Source organism: Rattus norvegicus, chromosome 9 (assembly GCF_021556685.1).
Source record: "Rattus norvegicus strain SHRSP/BbbUtx chromosome 9, alternate assembly SHRSP_T2T, whole genome shotgun sequence".
NCBI lineage: Eukaryota > Metazoa > Chordata > Mammalia > Rodentia > Muridae > Rattus > Rattus norvegicus.
In genome coordinates, this window is record NC_141542.1 from 25534278 (window position 1) to 25559720 (window position 25443).

Genomic DNA, 25443 nt, shown 5'->3' on the forward strand with positions numbered 1-25443 from the left:
CACAATGTATCTCCTGGATGATTTGAATTATATATGCTGCTCAAGATCCTTTTAACAACAGTAACCTAATGCCTTACATGTGTTTCTGATATTTCTATTCACTTGATCACTGTTCAATAATTGTACCAAGTTGATAGCTGTAATTTTTTATCACTTTAAGAATGTAAATTTCATGTGTGTGTATACACTTTTGATCCTAACTCTTTGGAGGCATAGGCAGGTGGATCTCTTTTTTGAATTAACCTGGTCTACATAGAAAAACCCTATCTTAAAAAAAATCAATCAATAAATAAGCAAATAAAAAAAGAATTTAAAACACTTGAAATTAATATGAACACAACCACATCTTTAATAACAATTGATTTTTTTATTGCAGATAATTCATATAATCCAAAATGTTATATAGTGTCATATGGGAACTCAATTTCATCGTAAAATAAACCTGCTCTTCTCTTTTCATTGGTTGCTCTTAGTTAACATTTTCATACACATATATAATTTATTGTGATTATTCTCTCCCCCACATCATCTCATCCCCTCCCCTATGACTTAAACTTATACAGTCTTCTAAATTTAGGCTTTCCAAATTTAGGATTTCTCTTTTATTTATTATACATTCCTTTACTTTTCCATCTACATTTTATGATATCTTAATAAGAAACCCATTCTATCATTGGCATTATCTCAGTGTTTGGTAGGAGACATTCACATTCTTCAGTAGCTTGTCATCAGTGCAAGAAATGATGTCGAGGTCTCTCTCTCTCTCTCTCTCTCTCTCTCTCTCTCTCTCTCTCTCTCTCTCTCTGTCTCTGTCTCTCTCTGGCGCTGGCTCTCTGTCTCTGTCTCCCTCTCCGTCTTTCTCTGTCTCTCTGTCTCTCTCTCCATCCCCTCCCCAATTGTTTTGTTTTCTAATACAAGGTCTCACACTTTAGTCTAGCCTTGAACTCAAGGCAATCCACGTACCTCAGCCTTGTGAGTGTTGGGATTCCAGGCATACACCATCTTGCCCAGTGAATTTTGTGACTCTCGTACATCCCTTTACCATTTCTGAATTATTTTTAACATTGCTGTGACCCTTTTCTAGCTTCTAGATGTAGATACATTAACTGATTAGAAGGTTTTATTTTTAAAGATTTATTTATTTATGTACATGAGCACTCTGTTTGCGAATGTGCCTGCATGTCAGAAGAGAACTTCAGACAGAAGAGGGCATTGGATCCCACTACAGATAGTTGTTGGTCACCATGTAGTTGCTGGGAATTGAACTTGGGAGCAATGGAGAAGCAGCGCTCTTAACCACCAAGCCATCTCTCCAGCCTGATAAAAAAGATTCTAAATTTCATTCTTTTTGTGTTTGTTTGCATCTTTCTTCTTGAGAACACTGTGATGGAATGTCCAAATGGTAATTAGTGGCGGTTGGTAGAAGGAGCCATATGTGTGATGCTGCCATATGTGTGAGGGGCTGGCAACAAGGTGCAGACCCAAGACCATGGCCCTGTGCCCTGAGGCTCCCCTGCTGGATGTGGGCTCTCAGGATGCCTTCAGGTGAGGACAGCAGGTGGTGGCTTGTGCCCTGCTGAGCTGGCCTAGGAGAGTGGCAACCACAATCGCCATGCCCAAGCCTCCAGCCTGGGGCAGCTGGAAGCTCCGGAGGCTATGGCCACAGTTAGGTCACACTGGGCCTGGGGGCCGCAGAAGCCGCCCTGTGCCTCCTCAGAGCCCTGAGAGGGGACTGACCCGCCTGTACAGAGTCCGGAGCTCCGCACCACAAGCCTCCCGCTGTCGTGCCTCGCCCTGTTGTCTGCCCCACGGAGTGGGCACACGTGTCCTTCCCAACCCGCCATTCGACCGGGCCCGAGCCGGGCCTCAGGGCACGCGGAGCTCGTGGGTGAGCGCGGGGCCTGAGGGGACGGGGCGCCCGCGTTATATTTGGCGCCCGCAGCAGCGCGTGTGCCTGGGCGAGTTTTCCTTCCGCGGGTGCCCGCAGCCAGGGCGCCCCCGCCCAAGCTGACTCCTCTCTCTCCCTCTCCGACCCCGGCAGGGCCCAGAGGTGATTCTGCCTGCAAGATGTCCTCCTTCCTGGAGACGAGCTCTTCGCAGGCGCCAGGTCGCGAACAAAAAGAGAAAGAAAAAAAGAAAAGAAAAAGCAGAAGAAGAGACCAGGGACGGGGACCTTAGCGGCTTTGGGGGTCAGCTCCGCCTGGGGCAGGCGCGCTATGACAGTGGTGGGGTTTCCAACAGAGACTGCAGCCTCGCAGTGTCCAGGGAAGAAGCCCAGGCCAGCCCTGCCAGGGGACCTCAAGGCCTGGCGCTTGCCCGGACCCCTAGCTGGACCTCGGTCTGGTCCCCAGGGACAGCAAGCAGCAAGCAGGGCGGGCTGCACCGCCAGAGCAGCAGAATCAAGGTAGGTAGGAGACCCGTGTCCCTCCTTGGCTGGTTCTGGCCCTGCCCCCCCCCGCCCCCCTTCCCCCTGTCCTGGGAAAGCAGTGGCAGAAGGAGGCAATGCAAAGTGAGCCCATTGGGTAGGGGAAGGGAGGGTTCAGGGATGTATGGAGAGCTGAAGTAGGGATTGGAAAGCCCATGGCATTGGGAAAGAGTGGAGAGGTAATCTGGAGTGTGCTGTTAAAGGACTGGGATCGTGGGAAAATATTCTCTTGAAACCTCAGGCAATGAATGTATTATTTAATAGATTTCTTCTGATCTACTTTGAAATTGGTTGCCCCTTGCAAGAGATTGTATTTGGAGGATGTAAAATACCCTCCTTCAATTACTCGGAGAAAGGGAACATAAACAGAGATTTCCTCTTTTTTAGCCTCCAAAGCTCTGAGAGATTACAGTTCTGCATAATTTAATTCTTTCCTACCTGCTATGAGCAGGCCTCCAGATCAGCAAGTTCCTTTGGAATGGTTTTGCTTGTTTTTGTTTATTTTCCATGCTGCTGATTAGAAAGCCATGAATTGTTTTGTGAATTTTAAATTTCAAGAGGTGACACCCAGAGTTGATGTTGGTTTTCTTCACACATTGCAGTGTAGTTGCAGCATAAAAAAAAAATACTTCTTGTGACAAGAAGTGGAAAAAGAAAGTTGATGAGCTAAGAAAAGAAGAGCCTTGAGCCGGATCAACATTTGGCTTCCTCAAATATGGAGCAAGCATGGAATGTGGCTTTTTCAGAATCGAGGGGGTTTTTAGGATAGGGCAGTGAATGCTGTCTGGTGCTAACCCGTCCCTTTTGTGGCTGACAACCCTTAGGAGAAGGTCAGAATGTGCCAACAGCACAGAGTGGGCACTGGTGGTGTTTGAACTCAGAAGTGCTCAGGAACTGTGAAAGTTTCTCTGTTATCACCCTGGAGCCATCTAGTGAAATAGACCACTGTGATGCTGTGTAAGAGGCCATTGTGAGGGCTGGAGAGATGGCTCAGTGGGTAAGAACACCAAGTGTTCTTCCAGAGGTCCTAAGTTCAAATGCCAGCAACCACATGGTGGCTCACAACCATCTGTAAGGAGTACTGATGCCCTCTTCTGGTGTGTCTGAAGACAGCTGCATTGTCTCACATATAAATAAATAAATCTTACAAAAGATTGTCATCTACTGCAGTTTCTATGTGGACAGGGCACAGTTGAAGGGATTAAAGATCAAGTACATTGCCTGTCTTTAAAGATCAAGTGTATCATCTAACTTTTAAACCAAGAAATGTAGTGTCTTTTTTGCTGCTTGTGTAGCTTTTAGTGATGTATCTTTTCTCCTAGTACGTCCTTTGTTTCCATAATAGTTGTTTTCAAGTATATATGATTATCGCTCCTATTTGCAGAGCTATTCAATATTTTCATTGGTTAAATATTTGTGGTGAATTTACATTGTGATATCAGTAAAATGCTATGTGAAAATTTTAGAGAATATACCGGTTTGGGTAATTTTAATAACCTTTGCCCTCAAGTGGTGGCCTGTTTTCACATTGAAAAGACTGGAATTCATTACCATCCATAGCAGGATTGATAGGGAAGCACAATGGACGGCAACAGTGTTGTTCCCTTTGACAGTTGTGGGAGCCAAGAAAGAAGTGTGACTTGCTTTTTGTGATTTACCAAATCAAGACTCAGTATCATTACTATAGAAGCCCATGCAAAAAATGATGAAGTTTTCAGAAATCACCAGTTGAAGAAATGGTGGTGGTCTTGCTTATATTGAATTCTGAGTTTCAAAGTTATGTTTCATTTTTCTTTATTCCTTAATGAGGCTTTTTATTAAGTTTTTTAATCACCATTACACACTTAGATGCACAGTGCTAGGATCGTAGTAGGTGCTCATTAAATCACTGATCATTGGGGAGGAGGAATGATAAGAAAGTATGTATTTTCTGTAAGTTCTGTTAGTTTTGGGAACAGGTGGTTTTAGGTTTACCATCATACTTTGGTATCTTGTCCCACATAAGACAACTTGACAGAACCCCCTTTCTGGCCATTATGTTCAACTTATTTTTCTCTTAATCATTCTTGAAAATCATGGAAGTAGTGTGGAAAATTGATTGTACCTGCAGTATAGCAAAAGAGCCCAGTCTAGATAGGAAGCAGTTATGTTTCTCCATGAGCTGATGTCTTAAAACATCTAGATTTTAGGAATTTGGTGTTGTGTTTTCAAACATACATCTTACAGCATACAGATAACATCGTGATAGAATAAAGGAATCTTTTGATTTACCACCAAATTCCCTAAAGCAATGACTACTGCACAGCTCTCTTGGCCATATGAATAGCCGAAATTATATTTCACTCTTTTAAAGAAATAATGAAAGCACTTAAGGTTAAAGAGGAGCCCATGGGAAAAGTTTGCTGTGGTGTTTCTCTTTGGTTTCTTGTGCTCTTTCTAGAGAATGACTTTAAGACGTCAGGGCGACCGGTCAGGTGGTCAGTGTGGTCAGGCAGTCATGAGCAGATGGTTAAGCGATGTGCTAGGGCCCCATAGGCCAGTGAGCCCAGCTGAGAAGCAGAGTCTAGCCAGTGAGCCTAACTGAATAGCAGAGGCTAGACAGTGAACCTGACTGAAGAGCAGAGGCTAGCCAGTGAGCCAAGCTTAAGAGCAGAGGCTAGCCAGTGAGCCTAGCTGAAGAGCAGAGGCTAGCCAGTGAGCCTGACTGAAGAGCAGAGGCTAGCCAGTGAGCCCAGCTGAAAAGCAGAGTCTAGGCAGTGAGCCAGGCTGAAGAGCACAGGCTAGCCTGTGAGTCTGACTGAAGAGCAGAGGCTAGCCAGTGAGCCAGGCTGAAGAGCAGAGGCTAGCCAGTGAGCCTAACTGAAGAGCAGAGGCTAGTCAGTGAGCCTAACTGAAGAGCAGAGGCTAGCCAGTGAGCCAGGCTGAAGAGCAGAGGCTAGCCAGGGAACCTGACTGAAGAGCACAGGGTAGACAGTGAGCCTGACTGAAGAGCACAGGCTAGCCAGTGAGCCTGACTGAAGAGCAGAGGCTAGCCAGTGAGGCTGACTGAAGAACAGAGGCTAGCCAGTGAGCCTGACTGAAGAGCACAGGTTAGCCAGTGAGCCAGGCTGAAGAGCAGAGGCTAGCCCGTGACCCTGACTGAAGAGCAGAGGCTAGCCAGTGAGCCAGGCTGAAGAGCAGAGGCTAGCCAGGGAACCTGACTGAAGAGCAGAGGCTAGCCAGTGAGCCTGACTGAAGAGCACAGGCTAGCCAGTGAGCCAGGCTGAAGACTGAAGAGTAGTGATTTTAACCTTTATTTATAAGTTCTTCCGTTTTCCTAGAATTTCTACAAAGGTTTGCCGCCATAAAGTTTGACTTATAAGGTTCTCCTTGCTCTCTTCTTCTTATCTCCTTTCCTCTTGCTCTTATGACACAATAATTTCCTTACTCTCAATGCCTTACTCTCAACGCTATGCCTTTACTTCTAAGTTCTTCTTGAGTTCTGTTCTATTCAGTTCAGTTCTGTCTAAAAAGCTTTCTCTCTCTTTGTCCTCAGCATTTGTATATCTTTCTGAACACAGCATCACATGGTGAAAAGTTCACAAGTTTGCACAGGAATTCGAATCATAAGTTGGATAATCAGTTTACGACAGAGAATGTTTACATGCATATCCATGAAGAGTAATCATCAGGATAAACTTTCACCATCTGTCACTGGCTCTGCATGTTCATGGAGAGTTAAAAGCTGTAATTTTTATGAGAAAAGAATAAGTGAAATTGCCTATAGGCAAATCCAGTCAATTATTTACGTTCAGTCTTGCACCTATAGTAAATCATTAGTTCTCTTTTAATGAACTTTTCTTAACTGGTTTATACCTTCTTAGAATGGGTTCTAATTTGTAGATGCCTGCTTGGTATTGCAGAAGCAATTCACTTGTGAAAGTTTAAGAAGGAAGAGTTCTCAATGCAATTTTGATTACCAGAGAAAACATAATAGCTGTCCCATTATAAAGGAGCTTAAAATTACTAATCTAATTTTAGGAATTCTTATGGAACCATCATAAGAATTAAGAAATCATCTATTTGTCTGTACATCATCAGGCCAAGACAATACATCTTCGTTGCTCTGTGGTGATCTGCTCAAAAGAGTGGGGTAAAGAGGATGACAAATACAGAGGCAGATATTTGCAGCCAACCATTCAGCTGAGAGCAGGGTCCCCAATGGAGGAGTAAGAGAAAGGATTGAGGCAGCTGAAGGGGTTTACAGTCCCATAAGAACAACACTAAGAAACACCCAGAGTTCCCAGGACTGAAACCACCATCCAAAGAGTACACATGGACAGACCCATGGCTACAGCTGCATATGTAGAAGAGGATGGCCTTCTTGGGCACAAATGGGAGGAGAAGCCCTTGGTCTTGTCAAGGCTTGATTCCTCAGTGTAGAGGAAACCAGAACAGGGAGGCAGATAGGCCTGGGTGTTTGGGTGGGTGTGGTAACACCCTCACAGTAGAAGGGGGAGGGGGTTTTATAAGGGGTTTTGTGGAAACCAGGAAAATGGATAATATTCGAAATGTAACAAAAGCCCTCTCTGGGGAAGGGACAGCGGATAAGCTGCTTTGAGCCCCTACTTCCCTGCTGCCTCCCATTGATCGCAACTGTGGTGCATGGTGTCAGCCTGGAACTCTCCATGGGCTGCTGCTGGCACTGGTCCTGGCGTTCATGCCAAGAGCATGATGAGCAAGGAGCACATGGTTTGTCCCGATTCAGAGCAGGGCGAGTGGCAACCAGAGAATAAGCACAGCTTCCTGTACGATCATGAGGTCTTCCTGGGCAAGGAGGACTCCAAGACCTTTGATAGCTAATCCTGGACGAGAGCAGGAGAGGCTGGGGAAAATTGTTGATCCAATTGACAGTGATGAAGGCAGCCTTGTTACTACTGAGGACCTGAAAGTTTGGATCAAACAGGTACAGAAAAGATACATCAACCAAAATGTGGCTAAACTCTGGAAGGATTATGATAGGGACATAGATGAAAAATCTCCTGGGAAGAATACAAGCAGGCTACCTATGGCTACTACCTGGGAAACCTTGCTGAATTCCAAGATAGCTCTGATCATCACAACTTTAAAAAGTTGCCTCCACGAGATGAGAGGAGGTTTAAGGCCTTGACGGTGACCTGACAGCTACTCAGGACGGGTTCATTGCTTTTCTGCACTAAGAGGATTTAGAACATATGAAGGAGATTGTAGTTCTGGAAACGCTGGAGAATATTGACAAGAATGGGGATGGTTTTGTGGACGAGTATGAGTACATTGTGGACATCTTTTTCTCACGAGGACAATTGCCCTGATACCGACTGGGTTTTGTCTGTGGAGCAGTTCAATGATTTCCCAGATCTGAACAAGGATGGGAAACTGGATTAGGATGAGATTCACCATTGGATCCTCCCTCAGGACTATGACCATGCACAGGCTGAGGCCCAGCATCTGGTGCATGAGTCAGATAAAAACAAGGATGAGATGCTGACCAAGGAGGAGATTCTAGACAACTGGACCATGTTTGTGAGAAGCCATGCCACCAATTACAGGGAAGATCTTACCAAAAATCATGATGATCTTTGAAAGAAACTCATCCTCATGTGGCCAACAGTCACATGCTTTCTATTCTGGCTGATTGCTATATTTGTCAAGTATATAGCAGTTGTGTCCCTAAACAATAAGAAACCTTTCTAAAGCTCAAAAAAATCATGCATTACACCACAAACAATAATAGTAGGAGACTTAAACACGCCACTCTCATCAATGGACAGATCAGGGAAACAGAAATTAAACAGAGACACAGAAAGACTAACAGGTTATGAAACAAATGGATTTAACATATATTTATAGAACACTCCACCCTAAAACCAAAGGATATACCTTCTTCTCAGCATCCCATTGTACCTTCTCCAAAATTGACCATATAATCGGTCACAAAACCGGCCTCAACAGATACAGGAAGATAGAAATAATCCCATGCATCCTATCAAAAAACCACGGACTAAGGCTGCTGATCAATAACAACAAATAAGACAGAAAGCCCACATATACATGGAAGTTGAAGTCAATGACAACTTGGTCATTGGAGACATAAGAAAGAAATTAAAGACTTCTTAGAATTTAATGAAAATGAAGATACAACATACCCAAACTTATGGGACACAATAAAAGCAGCGCTAAGAGGAAAACTCATAGCTCTGTATGCCTGCAAAAAGAAACAGGAGAGATCATATGTCAGCAGCTTGACAGCACACCTAAAAGCTCTAGAAAAAATTAAATAAACCCTAGAGGAGTAGAAGGCAGGAAATAATGAAACACAGGGCTGAAATCAAATAAGAAGAAACAAAACCGAGTATCAAAAGAATCAGCAAACCCAGGAGCTGGTTCTTTGAGAAAATCAACAAGATACATAAACGCTTAGCCATATTAACCAGAGGTCACAGAGAGTGTATCCAAATTAATAAAATAGGAAATAAAAGGGAGACATAACAACAAAATCTGAAGAAATTAAAAAGATCATCAGATCCTACTACAAAAACATATATTCAACAAAACTGGAAAATGTGGAGGAAATGGACAATTTTCTATACAGATACCAGGTACCACAGTTAAATCAGGAACAAATAAACCATCGAAACAACCCCATAACTCATAAAGACATAGAAACTGCTATTAAACATCTCCCATCCAAAAAGAGCCCAGGACCAGATGGATTTAGTGCAGAATTCTATCAGACCTTCATAGAAGACTTCATACCAATACTGTCCAAACTATTCCGCAAAATAGAAACAGACAGAGCACTGCCAAACTCCCTCTATGAAGCCACAATTACTCTTATACCTAAACCACACAAGGATACAACAAAGATAGAGAAATTCAGACCTATTTGATTTACGAATATTGATCAAAAATGCTCAATAAAATTCTTGCAAACTGAATCCAAGAACACATCCAAACAATCATCCATCATAGTCAAGTAGGCCTCATGGCAAGGATGCAGGGATGGTTTAATATACGGAAGTCCATCAACGAAATTCATCATATAAACAAAGTCAAAACCACATGATCATTTCATTAGATGCTGAGAAATCATTTGACAAAATTCATTACCCTTTCATTAATAAAGTCCTGGAAAGATCAGGAATTGAAGGCCTGAATCTAAATATAGGAAAATGCAAAATACATCAAACCTGTACCTAACATCAAACTAAACTTAGAATATTGAAGGAATCCCACTAAAATCAGGGACTAGACAAGGCTGCCCACTCTTTCCCTACTTAAGTACAATATGGTACTTAAAGTCCTAGCCATAGCAATCAAACAATGAAAGTAGGTCAAAGGGAAAAAATTAGAAGGGATGAAGTCAAAACACTAATATTTGAAGATGATATGATAGTCTACTTAAGCAACACCAAAATTCCACCAGAGAACTACTTAACCTGATCAACAACTTCAGCAAACTGTCCGAGTATAAAATTAACCCAAACAATTCAGTAGTCTTCCTCTACTCAAAGGGTAAACAGGCTGAGAAAGAAATTAGGGAAATGACACCCTTCACAACAGTCCCAAATAATATAAAATAACTTGCTGTTACTTGAACCAAGCAAGTAAAAAATCTGTATGACAAGAACTTCAAATCTCTGAAGAAATTGAAGAAGATCTCAGAAGATTGAAAGATCTCCCATGCTCATAGATTGGCAGGATGAATATGGTGAAAAATGACCATTTTGTCAAAGGCAATCTACAGATTCAATGCCATCACCAACAATATTCCTACATAATTCTTTATAAAGGTAGAAAGTGCAATTTGCCGTCATTTGGTATAACATAAAACCCAGGATAGCAAAATTCTACTCAACAATAAAAGAACTTCTGGGGGAATCACCATCTCTGACCTCAAGCAGTATTACAGAGCAATAGTTTGTATGGTATTGGCATACAGACAGGCAGCTCAGTGGAACATAATTGAAGACACAGAAAAGAACCCATACACCTATGGTCATTTGATCTTTGACAAAGGAGGTAAAACATCCAATGGAAGAAGGTAGTATTTTTAACAAATGGTGCTGATTCAACTGGAGGTCAACATGTAGAAGAATGCAAGTTGACCCATTCTTATTACCCTGTACAAAGCTTAAGTCCAAGTGGATCAAGGACCTCCACATCAAACCAGATACACTAAAAGTAATGGATAAGAAGTAGGGAAGAGTCTAGAAGACATGAGCACTAAGGAAAATTTCCTGAACAAAATACCAATGGCTTATGCTTTAGGATCAAGAATCGACAAATGGGACCTCATAAAACTGAAAAGCTTCTGTAAGGCAAAGGACAGTGTCATTAGGACAAAAAGGCAACCCAGAGATTGGGAAAAAATCTTTACCAATCCTGCATCGGATGGAGGGCTAATATCCAAAGTATACACAAAACAGAAGAAGTTAGAGTACAGAGAGCCAAACACCCCTGTTAATAAATGGGGTTCGGAGCTAAAGAAAACATTCTCAGCTGAGGAATATAGAATAGCTGAAAAGCACCTAAAGAAATGCTCAATATCCTTAGTCATCAGGGAAATGCAAATCAAAACAACCCTAAGAATCCACCTCACACCAGTCAGGATGTCTAAGATAAAAAAATCAGGTGACAACAGACGCTGGCGAGGATGTGGAGAAAGAGGAACACTCGTCCATTGTCGCTGGGATTGCAAACTGGTACAAGAACTCTGGAAATCAGTCTGAACGTTCCTGGAAAATTGGACATTGCACTACCTGAGCACACAGCTATACCTCTCCTGGGCATATAGTCAAAAGATGCTCCAACATACAACAACACATATGATCCACTATGTTCACAGCAGCCTTATTCATAATAGCCAGAAGCTGGAATGAACCCAGATGCCCTTCAACAGAGGAATTTATTCGAAAAATGTGGTACATCTACACAATGGAGTACCACTCAGCTATCAAAAACAATGACTACGTTCAATTCATAGGCAAATGGAAAGAACTAGAAAATATCATCCACAGTGAGGTAATCCAATCACAGAAAAGCACACTTGATATGCTCTTGGGAGCGATGGCCTTGAAGCCCTCCATTATTGATGTTATTATTATGGTTAGCATTAAGTATGACTGGGTTCATGGAAAATCCCCAGCCAGCTGCAGAAGACTAAGACAAATGTGGTGGTCAAGATGAATAATCATATGATAACGTGTGACGTTAAGATACCCAATGTGATGACCTGTAACCTTTCTGAAAAACCAACATCCTGCTGACTAATAGATATTACAAACCTGTGAGTTTTCTGACAACCTGTCAACATCAGCCGATTCCCTGACCACACGAATATTGTGTCCTTGGCGTGGGTAAATTTTCTTACTTCTCTCCTCTCTCTGTTACCCTTTTTATGGTACAAATTCAGCATTGGGGAAAAATAAAATTATCACCTTGATATGACTCTTGTCTTGGCGTCCTTCTTCGCGTCTCTTGTCCCCCATTATCTTCCAGGTACTCAGCACCCCTCATTGACGATATGCACTCATTGATAAGTGGATATTGACCAAAACCTCAAATTACCCAAGATGCAATCTACAGATCTCAGGAAACTCAAGAAGAAGGATGACCAAAGTGCAGATGTTCCCACTCCTTCTTAAAATGGGGAACAAAAATATCCGTAGGAGGGGATATGGAGGCCAAATCTAAAGCAGAGACCGAAGGAACAGCCATTCAGAGTCTGCCCCACATGTGGCCTATATATATACAGCCACCAAAACTAGGTAAGATTGATGAAGCTAAAAAGTGCTGACTGAAAGGGACAGAATATGCATCTCCCCTGAGAGACACATCCAGAGCATGTCAAATAAAGAGGTCATTGCTGGCAGTAAACTACTGAACTGAGAACAAGACGCCCTTTATGGGAATGAGAGGAAGGATTCAAAGAGCTGAAGGGCTTGCAACACCATAAGAACAGCAATGCCAAACAAATAAACCACTAGCAAAAGAATATACATGGACTGACACAGGGGTCCAACTGCATATGTAGGAGAAAATATCCTTGTTGGGGCACCTGTGGAAGGGGAAGCCCTTGTTCTTAACAAGGTTGGACCCTGAGTGCAAGGAAATGTCCGGGAAGGGGGTTCTAAGGGGCATGGATTGGGGGACCATTCATATGGGAGAGGGCAAGGCAGGGGGGCTTATGGACCAAAAGCTGGGAAAGGGAATAACGTTTGAATAAAACATATATATCTATTAAAAAAACTGAAATTTAAAAAAAATGATACTAGTACCAAAAAATAATCAAAAAAATGTGAATAAGAAAGATATTTTAGGTTTTGGAAAAAGATGAATGCCAGGTATTTGAAAAACTGTATGACCATGTAAACACTTTAATATACTTGAGAAATTTTTTACATGTTAATGAACTGCATCTTTTTTTAAAATAGTGAATGGAAATCCAGTCCCTTCCTGGCTGTGAGGCTAGGGATCCAGATGTAGTGGAATTCATTATTTGTTGTTCCTGAACCTTTGAGTCTGCTTCTAACTCAGCTTATGCCAAGGAAACTAGGCCAAGATGATATCTAAGCCATTGACTAAACTATCTAGACTAACAATTACAGGTGAAATTCCACCTTGTAAATGGGACGATAGGAATAAAAGATACCTTTAAGGATTTAAAAAAGATGAAATGTACCCAAAAAAATCCAATAAAAAAGTTTAAAATAAAAATAACTTAGGAAATACAAAATACTGGGGTGCCATTCCACAATCATGATGTGTTTCTTCTGTGATAGCTTACAGGTTAATTTACTTCTCTATAACTGTTTTCTTATTTCAAAGTACGTAATGGCATCATCTGTGGAGTGATGGTGAGAACAAAAGCTTTGCCGAACTTGAATAATTGATCCCTCCTGAGCATGTGCTTAACATTCTAAGCACAGGGAAATTTCCTGAGGGGATTAAAAAGCAAAATCCAAACATAAAACAGGAACAAAAATGATGTAAAAACATTCTGCATGCTGGGTATGAAGGCATGTTGCAACTTTAATCAGCTTTGTAGGTATTTCTAATAAACACACAAGAAACAAAAATCCCATCACAGTCCTAGCAGTGGCATCCAACAAAGGAGAGCTGTGAGGTAGTGCCTGCTACTTCTTTCCCCAGATACCCCTGGGCCTCAGGCCTGCACCCAGTGAGCTGGATCAAGAGCAGCCAGGTTGAAATTCCTGCTGCCATGGCAGGATTCTGCAGGAACATTTCCCTTTGACAGCAAGGAACCTGTGTGGAGGAGACCTCTTGGTGAGTCCTCAAGGACTCTACGTGTCCTATTCTACAGGGAGAAGCCCTGCCAGGTCTTTGGCAAGGCCAGCCAGTTGTTTGGGGAAGTCTCTGGTCCTGTGGCAGAGGGTGAGGAATGGCAGAAAGAATGGCAGCTCCACTGAGAGCAAAGGATAACCCTTCTAGGCCTATGACCTCCTAATTAATTTATCTTTCACCGATGCCCTATTCACATTTTCTTACTATCATACAACTGTGATCTTGATGAGCAGCTGGGCTCTTGTTTTCTTAATCAGTTCTTTGTTGTCACAGACCTTTTTAACTTACTCCAGCCCCTGAGACTTATTCATACCTTCTGTATGCAGTAGGACCCTTGGTGGGACTGTCATCTCAAAAATTAGAAGGTTCTGTAATCCAAAAGATTGGACTCCAGTTTACCTCAGGCCAGGAAAGAAGTCAGCCACCATTAGTAAAAGAGCAAGGGAAAAATTACATAGGAAAAACAAGTGCCCTAATCAGAAGAAGAGATCTTCAACTTCTAAGGCCCGCACATCTGCACCCCTCTCTTCTGAGCTTTGTATAGTGATGTTGTATAACTCCAGATGGTAGTAAAAGGCAGAGTTCTTCCCAGAAAGGTCAGACATGATTTTCACTCTTACATCTCTGAGATGGGGTGGCATTATAGTACACATTCATGTTGAATTATTATAACACCTATGATAAGAAGACAGAATGAATATATCACAATGCCAAATAGACTCCCCCTGAACGTATGGACCCATTAAAATTGCGGTTCAACCTGAACTCAGGCCATTCCACTCCCGTCCCATCCTCCTGATTCTTATGTTTGCTACAAGTAAAAGATCATGGTGTAGTCCCCAATATTCTCATGCCTAGACTTGTCTATTCACGAAGAATGATATTGGAGAAGTGATGGCTATATAGTTACAATGTAGTAACAAAAGGTCCTGGTTGACATTTGCTCACTGATGTCCAATTTAATTATCTTGTTATATTTGAGAAAGGGCGGAGGTCCTACATAATATATAAAACGGACAGAAATTTATTATTTTCTATATGCCCTGTAGTTGATCCCTATGTTCCCAAGTAAAAGGAGTTTTTATTGAAAAAAATAGGATTATAAACCATTGATTTTGTGAAATACATGGATATGTAAATGGAAACAAGGTCGGCTTTCTAGGACTGCACAGTAAGCAAATATTTCCAGGTTTTAAACACTCAGAGGTATAGAAGAAATATGTTGCCCTCCAGAAAAAGGGAAAAGCTTAGGAATCGAAATACATGTCACATGCATTGTCTCGAGTAGTAGATTTACTTTTAAGAAAAATCTCCCTCCTCCTTGGTCCCTAGAGATTTGGGTGCTAAGAAAAATCTGTTCTCCAATTCAGGGTTGTAAGCAACCCTCCCCAGCAAAAGCATTGTTGACTTCTAATGAAGCAGAGAGACATATGTAGCATTGAAATAGAGGTTGCCAAATGGTATTCCCAGTGACACATGAGAGACTGGAGGAAAGGGTCCCCACAGAAATTCATCAGTTTGGGGAGAGCTGTTTAGTAGGTAGACCATAGAACTTTCCAGTCACATCATCAGTAAGCCCCTCACTGGACAATCTATTGTATCTAAGAGATCCCTAGAATCTTCTGTGATGTCACCAGTGTTGTGGTGACACCAACTGCCTTTGGGATATTACTTCAGTTCCCTTTGGGTTCACAAGCAGGCATGTTTCGCCAGCTGCTCAGGCTATTTCGGAAGGAAAGTGTTGATCAAGGAGAGACCGCACCAGGTCAGAGGGAAGCTGACCCCCTCTCTAGTGAAACAGGAAGGAGGAAATCATTCTGGGGAAGGCTTGGTGAGTCGTGGGCAGAGTTGGGGAACATCCTCAAGGAGGTAGGTTTCAGATGTGCCTTCTAAGTCTAGGCCTTACAAGCAGGAGCCTTGGGATTTCTCAAAGGCAAACCAAGATTCAGGAGGTCCTGATCTTTAATTTGAGAGAAAGCCATAAAGTTGTAAGACTTCAGTGTCTTTTCTTGAAGCTTTTTAACTGTGAGTGTCAAAGATTGGCAGGAGGAGGCACTGTGAGATTAACAATGTGACCATCCATGTTTCGGAGTTGAAGCACTTCATCCTCTAGATTACTGTACGTTACATAAGTCTCTGATGGAGAGAACAAAGAAGGATGCACCCCTAGTCATGAATTGAGTTCTCAGACACTTTGGGCTGGACCACACTTGGTTAGAGCTTGATGGTGCTAAGCATTATGAAGTCATTATGAAATCCAGGATTATCTGCTACACATCTGATATGAGATAACAATGTCGCAGATGTTTATGTCTCAGTCAGATTATAAGTTTCAGTGCCGTTGGTTGTGTAATAGTGAGTGTGGCACGTGTATGGCATTAGAGATTGGGAAGAGGGACATATCTTAAGAATCAACCTTTAAGAAAGCTTTTCTGCTCTTTCAGGGATTCACCCAGTCTCTACCATTTCCCCTTCCTCCACCTCCTTTTCGGATTCAGAATGATCTATTCTGCTCATTGGTTCAAATATGCAAATTCACTTGTGTTTATCTATCTACAGGTTTTGGTAGGAAGGCATCATCCCAAAATGTCATCAGTCAGCAAGAGGAGTGTCTAAAGGAACTGGAGGAACTCAAATTTGAAATCCAGAAGTGTCAATTCGAGAGGGATGAACTTTATCAAATCCTGGATCATTATATCTATGATGAGTGGGACCACAGGTAGTCATTATGCCCAGTAACCTGTTCACTGTCTTGTGCTCTCTCTCTACTACCTCAAGATTTACTCATAGCACGAGAAAGTTTCACCTCTCATCCTGGATTTTAAGGAGATTTGGCATGCATTAGCTTGTGAGATAAGCTACGTGCTGTGTGTTTAAGGTCAACCTCTTTTGTACTTGACCCTGAGCCTCCTGGATTAGTCTTGGTCCTATCAACATCTGGAAGGACCTGGTCACACTTGCTGCAACTGTGTGTGTGAATGAAATGCCTGCACGTCATCACTCTTTCCTCTGAATTTATTCATTATACACTGATTTTATGGCACCTCCATGAATGTAGTTGGCATTCTAAATGTGTTTGGATATGGGTTGCTATGTATGTATGTGGATGTATATGTGGTGTTTTACTCAGGATCAGGAGGTCTGGGACCTTTGATGGGGTCTGAGGATTTGTTTGATCAACACTTTGCAGGTCATGATAGTGATGAGTATGTGGAGGCCCACACTGATCAAAAGAGCACTTTGCTCATTCTGTATACCTTGGTGGCACCCAGGACTCTCCCGAGGGGAGGAGGTGCTATAAATCCTCTTCCCTGTCAAACTTAGTTATGCCCTCTGGGAATTCATGTAACGATAGAAACCAAGGATTGAGTATACCTGCTTTCAAAACAAGAGAAATGTCATCACAGCTTTCTCTTGGGCCCAAAGCTGTGCACAGACTGGAGGAATCTTCTTCCTAAACTAGTGAATTCCATCATGCTCAGCTGGCCAGCTCTTGAAGGTCAGGTCCCTCCAACTGGTACCGTGGCTCTGTTGTCCTGTGCCCAGGATAATAAACTTAAGCAGTACAAATACTTTGAAGTAGCAAGTATGTGGTACATACTGAGTTTAAGTAATAGAACAGTCTGATTTTACCTAATTTGTTTCACCTGCTTTGATCTTTAGTTTTTTATTTTTTTAACTATCCAGGGATGATTTATTGTGACCTAGAAATGGTCACTGTGGTCTTGACCGTTGTTATTCCCAAACAGGCAGCTCTCAGGCTCTGTCCCCTCCTATATAGTGAGTCTTTGCAGAACCATATCTCTCAGGATTCCAAGGAGTCCTTATTTCAAAACAAATGTTTGCTTATTAACATATTAATATTTTCTGTGGATTGAGTCTCACTGTTGGGCTTTGGTCTGGTTTTTGAGTTTGCCACTTTCTTCCCTTCCACCATTCCTTGAATTTGAACTTTTTTATTATATATTTTTTATTTACATTTCACCTAATTCTGAAATCATGAGTTCAGATGGTTATTTGTTCCTTTGGCCATGACCTAACCCAGGCTGCACGTCGAATTGCCAGTCCTTCAATCCGAACATGAGATGAGAATGATGGCTATGCAAATGATGACCAACTCAATAAGTGATGCCATGGAGAGGTACAAGGAGCTCATACAAGTGAACAGTTCCTACCGGTGAGTCGTTGACAGAGATGAGAACCCAGCACTAGACAGGGAATGCTCCTGTCCTGTATGACATTGAACCAAAGTCAGGGCTCTGGTTCTGTAGTGTCTGACTCTTAACAAGAAGCCTGCCTCCTGGCAGGAGTCTTGGATTTGTAGCTCTTGGACTCAGTTGTCCTACATGTGAGGGGTGTAGAAGACCCTCCAATTGTTATTTTCCCCGTTAAAGATCCTCTAGATAGAAAAGGTTTGCACCATGATGGGAATATCAATCAACTCTGAATCTCTAGGACTCTGACAGGAGATTTAAAGATCTGTGATCCATGAGAAACACATGGAAAGATTGTACAGCTATTGGTTCTTCAACTAACCTTCAGAGGGGCTTTCCCCAAACGTGAATATTGTTTCACCATACCATGGTCATACGAGCTCCCTTATGGTCCATCTCTTCTTCCTTGATTTATATAAACTGTCTTAGTGTCAGGATTTTCAGAAGTACTTTGATTCATGTGGAATGTGGATTCTGGATTTGATCTCCTCTAATTGGTGCTAACTTGTATAGTGTGGCTCTATTCTGGGGATTTCTAAGGATGAGGACCCTTGAAGGGATTATTGGACTTGGAGGAGTGACAGGCAAATAGAAGCTGGCTGGGATTTACCATTTTTTGTTTGTGGTTCAGCATCAGGCAATCCCAGCTCCTACGTGAACAAGCTCAATTGAAGAACAATATACAGATTTTGCTGAATGAGAAGAGAGAACTGCTGGTGGAGCAGACTGAACTGCCAGCATCCTCTGTGGAGACAAAGAGGTTCTGTGAAGAGGCCGGAATGAACATCTGTGACCCCAGAGCCACACAACAGCAGGTAGGGTTAGGGCTCAGGGTCAGGTTGTCCTCAGGTCTTACCATAAATATAGACAAACCAATGTAACTGTCTATTGACTGATCCATGTCCTGACCTAGGTCTCATCCAAGTGTTCATTCATGTGATGGTTTACAAGGCTTTCTGTGGAGATAGCCCCTTTTCAAGAAACTGCATGTTTGGAAAGCAAATGCTCCTGCTCTTCGAGAATCTGCAGTTTATTAAGGGAGATAGGTTGATCACACAGCACAGCACTACATGCCATTATGTATGGAGGGTGCTATGTGGGAGCCCCTGTTTATACTAGAACAGGGCTTTGAGGGATGAAGCAAAAGCCCAGAGCCCATTTTCTTTACAGGGATCGTGTGAGACTCAGGAAGTAAGTAGTTTTCAAGGAGGAGAGCCTGGTGGAAATGCCAAAGAAATGGTTCTCATTGTCATTTGTGGTGGCTTTTTTTCTTCCTCCCCTCATGTCCCTGTATATGAAGATGGTGACTTCATGCTTCATAGATCTTGGGTAACTACAGAGCCTGTGTATCAGCATGTCAGTCCTGTCTTATTTGAGTGCTCCTGGAAGTTCATAACTGGGCCTTACAACCTGAAGCTGGTTAGAAGAGCAAGGATGTGGAAAAGGTTTCTCAAAGGCTGAGGGTTGGCATGAGAGACTTGAGACTTCAAGAACAAAGTTATCCGTATGTACCCCCAATTCTCACCAAGAAAGGTGCATTGCTGTGCTGACCTGCATCTTAGGGAGCATGCGGGGAGGCCAGTTCATGACATGCAGTTTTGTCCAGTCATTATCTAACTTAGTCCTTTAAGCCTAGGTCTCTCAACAAACATGAAGCTTCCTGTTTTGTGCTGGCCAGCAGTCTTTGCATCATTCGTCCAGTTCCAAGTGGAGCCCCCTCTCTTATTTGTCTCAACACATTCTTAAACCATTCAGCTATTTTAAAAATAAGGATTAGATTTCTTCACTTTACCTGAACAGAGTTATCCCCCGGGAAGATTCTGGATTGTCTTATTGGCTTCACCATGATCTTGCATGGAATCCTAGAGTGCAACCCTCTGCTGACATTGCTTTGCTGACTATATCATGGGCACTGCATTCTTTCAGGATAGATTCCCTCTCAATATTGTACACAGTGCTGCATTTCAGAAAATTCACTGTATGCTATTTATTTAGCCTTTTTCTGACTGAAACTGAGGTTGTTTTAATATTACAGGAACTCTAATGTGATGAAATGTTCCTGGGAACTGACCGTGAGTTACTGTCTTCTCTGATGCTTCCAAAGTCTTCTATGAAGAAAACAGGGTAGTTTTAGTGAGGGGCCTATGATGAGTCAGCATAGAGCTCGATGGAGTCTTTTCCTAGAAATCTCTCTCTTGGGGATTTGATGTTGTGTTGTTTAGGCTATCTGTGCAGAACATGTCACTTACTTGTCAGACCAGCAAGTATCTGCATAGAAAGGTTTCCTGAAGTGGAAATGAGTACAGGCCAGGGCAGCACAGCCTGCTTGAGTCTAAGAGACTTGTACACAGCATTGTTCCCGCTAATTCCTCACTCAACAGGAAATGTGCTACATAAGAGCAAAGTTTTCATTTGTGCATGCGAGTGAGTATCTGTGTATGTCTGTGTGTCTGTGTGTGTGTTTGTGTGTGTGTGTGTTTGGTGTGTGTGTGGGTATATGTGTGTGTGTGTGTGTGTGTGTGTGTTTGCAGTAGTGAACGTGTGTTTCCCTCTATTTCCAAGTTTCATGAGAAAAGTACTCTAAGCGTTCACTTTACATCCATGAAACATGAAATAGACCTGCCCAGTCATTTGGCATCTCCATCTAGCTCTGTGCGGCAAAAGGACGCTTAAATTACTAATTTATTCTGTTTCCAAAAATTTCAGAACAGAATTATCTTGTGAAGTCTGGGGGAGGAGTGGAAATATGTTCAAGTGAGTCATGTTTCACAGGGGTAACAAATGGTACAGGCCTAGAGCTTGCAGGTCCCTTTTTGTTATGGTGTAGAAGCAGGACAATAAAATCCTTTAGAAATGCAACCCCCAAAACGAGGACACAAAAACACCTGTAAAGTTAGATTTTCAAGTGATTAGGGGCAAAACTACTGATCTGCATTGAAATCCTTTGGAGCACATCAAAGGAAAGGAGTACTGGGAGGTAAGGGCAAGGCTTCTCTAGAAAAATCCATGAGTTTATGTTGCTTCTCTGTTCTTTGTGAATTGTGAAAGCCCACTGGAAGGTTATGTCACTCACTGTGTCTTATCCAAGGTTGCTTTCCACATTGCTTGCTACCATTTCTTTCGAGCTGCCTTGGCACAATACAACTTCCCCTGGGAGTTTGGCTTGGATTTTATTCATTGAGAATTTGAGTTGCTTGGAATTGTATCGTCATCCAGAAAAAGTCCCATAGCTATGCTGTGGTGCAAGAACAGGGCAGTTCCAGGAACCCCTTTAGGTGCACAGATAATCCAAAGCGCTCCTCTATGTTATCTGTGTAGCATTCTGCAAGTGCTGTCGATCAACATCATTTTCTCTCAGTTAATTTCAGCCTCAATGGAGTTAGGAGAAATGATGAAATTCAGATGGGTCTGGGAGTGTAAGAACAGGTAGCCCTATGAGAAGCCATGTTCAGAAAGTGGAACAGAAGTTTTAGTTAACCCAGTGATTCCACAACAAGGAGTAGGTTTTGCCATTGCAACTAGGGAGCATCAATGTTGTAGTGGTCCCAGAGTAACCTTGAAGGAGAATCTATCCAGACGTCCATCAGCCAAGGAGTAAAAGTGTACATACGATGGAGCCCTTCCATAGATTCTGATTCAGTGTGAGATAATCCATGCAAGCTTTTACTTACGTATTCAAATTATCTGTGGAACAATCACATTATGGGGAGAAAATTTGTTGATTTGGATCCTGGTTATGGAGATTTCCTATGATTCTAGCTTTGGGCATGAAGTCACTCAGGCTATGGTAAAGACAGCTCCGATTAGAAGAAGTTGCACACTTTGGGGAAAGTCTGAAAGAGTGAACAAGAACAAGAGTCTAGTCCACCACCAACATATGATCCTTTGCTGAGCAACAAGACTGCTCTACACAGCCTTTGGGACTTGCTAAGCCAGATTGTTAATGGGGAAAGAACCCTGAGTCTATGACGGTTTATGGGAGGACAGCACATCACTGACTGAGCTGTCTATAGGTCTGGCCACTATGTACATATCCCACTCAACATTTGTTTTTATGCCTCCAGCGAATCCTGGGGAATCTTTACATTAAGCATTAATGTTCAGGTAGGAACAGAGGCTGGAAGAAGCCATTTGAATATCCTTCCCTATATAAATACCCTTTTTGGGTGGATGACCACCCCACCTGGATTTCAGCCTCAGGCAGTTAAAGAGCTACTCAGAGTATAGTTCTGGTACAGTTCATGTGAATTTTGCCCATGAAACAATATATATGATCCTCTGGATTTCTTGCTATGTTCTACTCCTTTCTTCCTGTGATCTCTCCGGAAAGATCTGAGGACATTTTCTCTTCTGTCCTCTCACAAATTGCCTTACACTAGCCATAGACTTACAGGGGTGCTGTTCTGTTTCTACATCACAATCACCTTTAATGTCCATGTGTACGCTGGGAAGATTTGCATGGAGCACATTCTAAGTGATTACAGGATCTGTCCGGTGAGCATGAATTTGAAGTGAGATGGCTTCTCTGTGTATTTGCAGATACAGTGGTTACAAATGGAAACTAGACGGGTTCCTTCAGTGCTAACATAATCAGAAATTTCACCTCAATTCTGGGCATGTTCTCCAGAAGGAATCCACATGGTATTCTAGGTTGCTCATACCTCTCTTGAACTCAGATTCAGACATAGCTACAATGTTGTTATTCAATGTCATATACCTGGACCAGTGGGAAAAAATGCTCATTTTTCTCTTAATCCCAGTACAGTGCATAGTCCACAGTTCAAATTTTAGCAGTTTGAAAGGTGAGATATAAATCCAAGCCCAGGTACTCTAGGACACTTGGGGATGCAGGGACTGACCTCAGCTGACAGGTCATGCTGGATTGTCCAACTGAATAGTGCTGATGTAAGAGGGAGAGCTGAATTGACAACCACTCACTAAACCTTTTTCCCTTGCTCTACTAGGTCTGAAATTCTCCAGCAGAAACTCGAACAAGACACAGACCAGGACAAGATCTCCCTTGGAGAGAAGAACTACAGGAGGAGAACTAATTGTGCACAGCAAATACACCACTATTGCATCTCATCTATAATGTCCATAGCAATTGAGGACTGCATTTTCCTCCTTTAGTTTGATTTCTTTGGATTGAATACGCTGTATTTTCACCTTGCCTCTCTCCAGCAAGTGTACACTTTTGGAGGGACCCAGAGAAGTGCTGATGCACATCAATCAAGAGCCTCTGTTCATCCAGAAAGACTGTGCACGTTTAAATTTGTACTTGTCCTGATGAGTCATCCAGAAGAGTTTCATGGAGATCAGTTCACAATATTGGAAAGACTTTGTGACAAAGTCTGTAATATCATTTATATTCAGTATTGGTAGGCTTTTTCTTTAATACCCCCACTCCAACAAAACAGACCTACTTCCACTCCTCTTGAAAAGATCATTACCATCACTAACTGCTTGTCTACTATGTCTCCAAGGCAAGCCACAGGTTATAAGTCTATTCTGCAAAAGGAGCAGCAAAAAATGCTTAGTGCAATTCCTCTATTTAAAGTTTGGTTAATTTTTAATTGTTTTGGTTATTTGGTTTTCCTTCTATTCATTTGAAGATTTGTTATTTACGTGTTGTTGTTTTGTTCATTTGCTTTTCTATTTTGATAAGGATATAGACTGTATATATTGACTACCTGCATCTGGTTACTATCAAGTAAATTGGATGTATTCTGGTCAATAAAGGAGTAATCTCAAACTCTTCACTCTTAAGAACCTTCTTTATTGATCATTAGTGTCAACATCTGAAGTCCCACAGCTATCAGGGAGGGATGGATCTCTGCTTTCTCATGGGGACTGGGCATCAAATCACTTCCCAGTCAGACTGAGATTCACAGGCATTTATACAGTCACTGTGCACTGTGTTTCCAACTCTGAATTTCAACTTCATCATGCATACATTACCCACTGTGTATGCTTGCTGTCAAATATATAGTTACCTCTAAATTATACTCTGTCGATGACAGTTTTGACCAAATTAATAGGATAAACATTAATTTTTCTGTAACACCTCCCAGGACATATAAACATGGTATAAGGTAGTTTAAAGCCATCGGGAATCCTGCACCCAAATCCTGGGGCAGAAAATGCTGAACACCCAGGAATGCAGTTAATCCTGAGACCACAGGACAGAAAGCCACTTCTGACCAGCTCTGCCCACATCTCTGACCCAATATTAATCTGCATGATGCCTCTGGAAACAGGAATAGAGGAGCAGTCAGTGGCAGGAACCTGCTTGGTTCAGCCTGGGCCCAGAACCTACCGGGGCCGTGAGCATATTTGAAGAAAACCAGAGGCATACAATTCTCTGTTTCCTGACTGTGGCTTTTTTTGATTCGAAGCTCAAAATACCATTTTGTTGTTGTTGATTTTTAGTTGGATATTTTTCATTTCGAATTCAAATGTTATTCCTTCCTTGTTTTCCAGAAATAAGTCTGAATACCATCGCCCTCCATCTCTAATATCAAAGTATTCCCTTCACCACCCATCCACTTTCCCAGCCTAGGCAGGACTAAGAGCTGCTCATTCCATTTGTGCCCAAGAAGACCATCCTCTGATACACATGCAGATGGAGCCATGGCACAGTCCCTGTATAGTGATTGGGTAGTGGTTTAGTCTCTGGGAACTCTGCTTGGCAGGCATGGTTGTTCTTATGGGGTTGCAAGTCCCTTCAGCTCTTTCAATCTTTCTCTAATTCCTCCAACTGAGGTCCAGTTCTCAGTTCAATGGTTTGCTGCTAGCATTCACCAGATATTTGTCATGATCTGGCTGTGCCTATCAGGAGACATCTATTTTCAGTTCCTGTCAGCAATGCATCTCTTACCTTCATCCACCTTATCTAGTTTGAAGGCTGTATATGTGTATAGGCCACTCGTGGGGTAGACTCTAAATGGCCATTCCTCCAGGCTCTGTTCTAAATTTTGCCTCCCTATCCCTTCAATAAGGATTCTTCTTCTCCTTTAAAGGAAGGAGTGAAGCATCAGCATTTTGGTCATCCTTCCTCAATTTCATTTGGTCTGTGAATCTTGGAGGAATCGAGCATTTGTGCTAATATCCACTTATCAATGAGTGCATACCATGTGTGTGTTTCTGTGATTGGGTTAACTCACTCAGGAGGATATTTTCTAGTTCATTCTATCTGCCTATGAATGTCATGAAGTCATTGTTTTTGATATCTCTGTAGTACTCCATTGTGTAGATGTACCACACTTTCTGTTTCCATTCCTCTTTTGAAGGGCATCTGGGATCTTTTCATTTTCTGACTATTATAAATAAGGCTGCTATGAACATAGTGGAGCGTGTGCCCTGTTGTATGTTGGAGCATCATTTGAGTATATGTGCAAGAGAGGTATAGCTGGGTCCTCAGCTAGTGCAATGTCTAATTTTCTGAGGAACCTCCAGACTGATATCCAGAATGGTTGTACC

The 25443-nt window shown here is 42.3% G+C and overlaps 2 protein-coding genes and 1 pseudogene across 3 annotated transcripts in view; all 3 read left to right on the forward strand.

The window, feature by feature from the left end:
• Positions 1–25443, forward strand: part of LOC134480541 (uncharacterized) — a 176920-nt gene that overhangs the window by 80562 nt on the left and 70915 nt on the right. The gene's annotated exons all lie outside the window — the stretch shown is intronic.
• On the forward strand, positions 1983–23716 carry LOC134480491 (uncharacterized). Of its 2 annotated transcripts, none has more exons than XM_087568926.1 (5): positions 1983–2404; positions 16310–16469; positions 17796–17927; positions 18596–18779; positions 22929–23716. In XM_087568926.1, exons 3-5 carry the CDS (start codon positions 17836–17838, stop codon positions 22932–22934), a joined length of 282 nt encoding a protein of 93 aa, XP_087425052.1. In that variant the 5' UTR covers positions 1983–2404; positions 16310–16469; positions 17796–17835; the 3' UTR covers positions 22935–23716. The 2 variants fall into 2 exon arrangements, with proteins under 2 accessions (XP_087425052.1, XP_087425051.1); XM_087568925.1 differs by lacking the exon at positions 1983–2404 and adding an exon at positions 15351–15581.
• On the forward strand, positions 7070–8156 carry LOC148003600 (reticulocalbin-1 pseudogene; annotated as a pseudogene).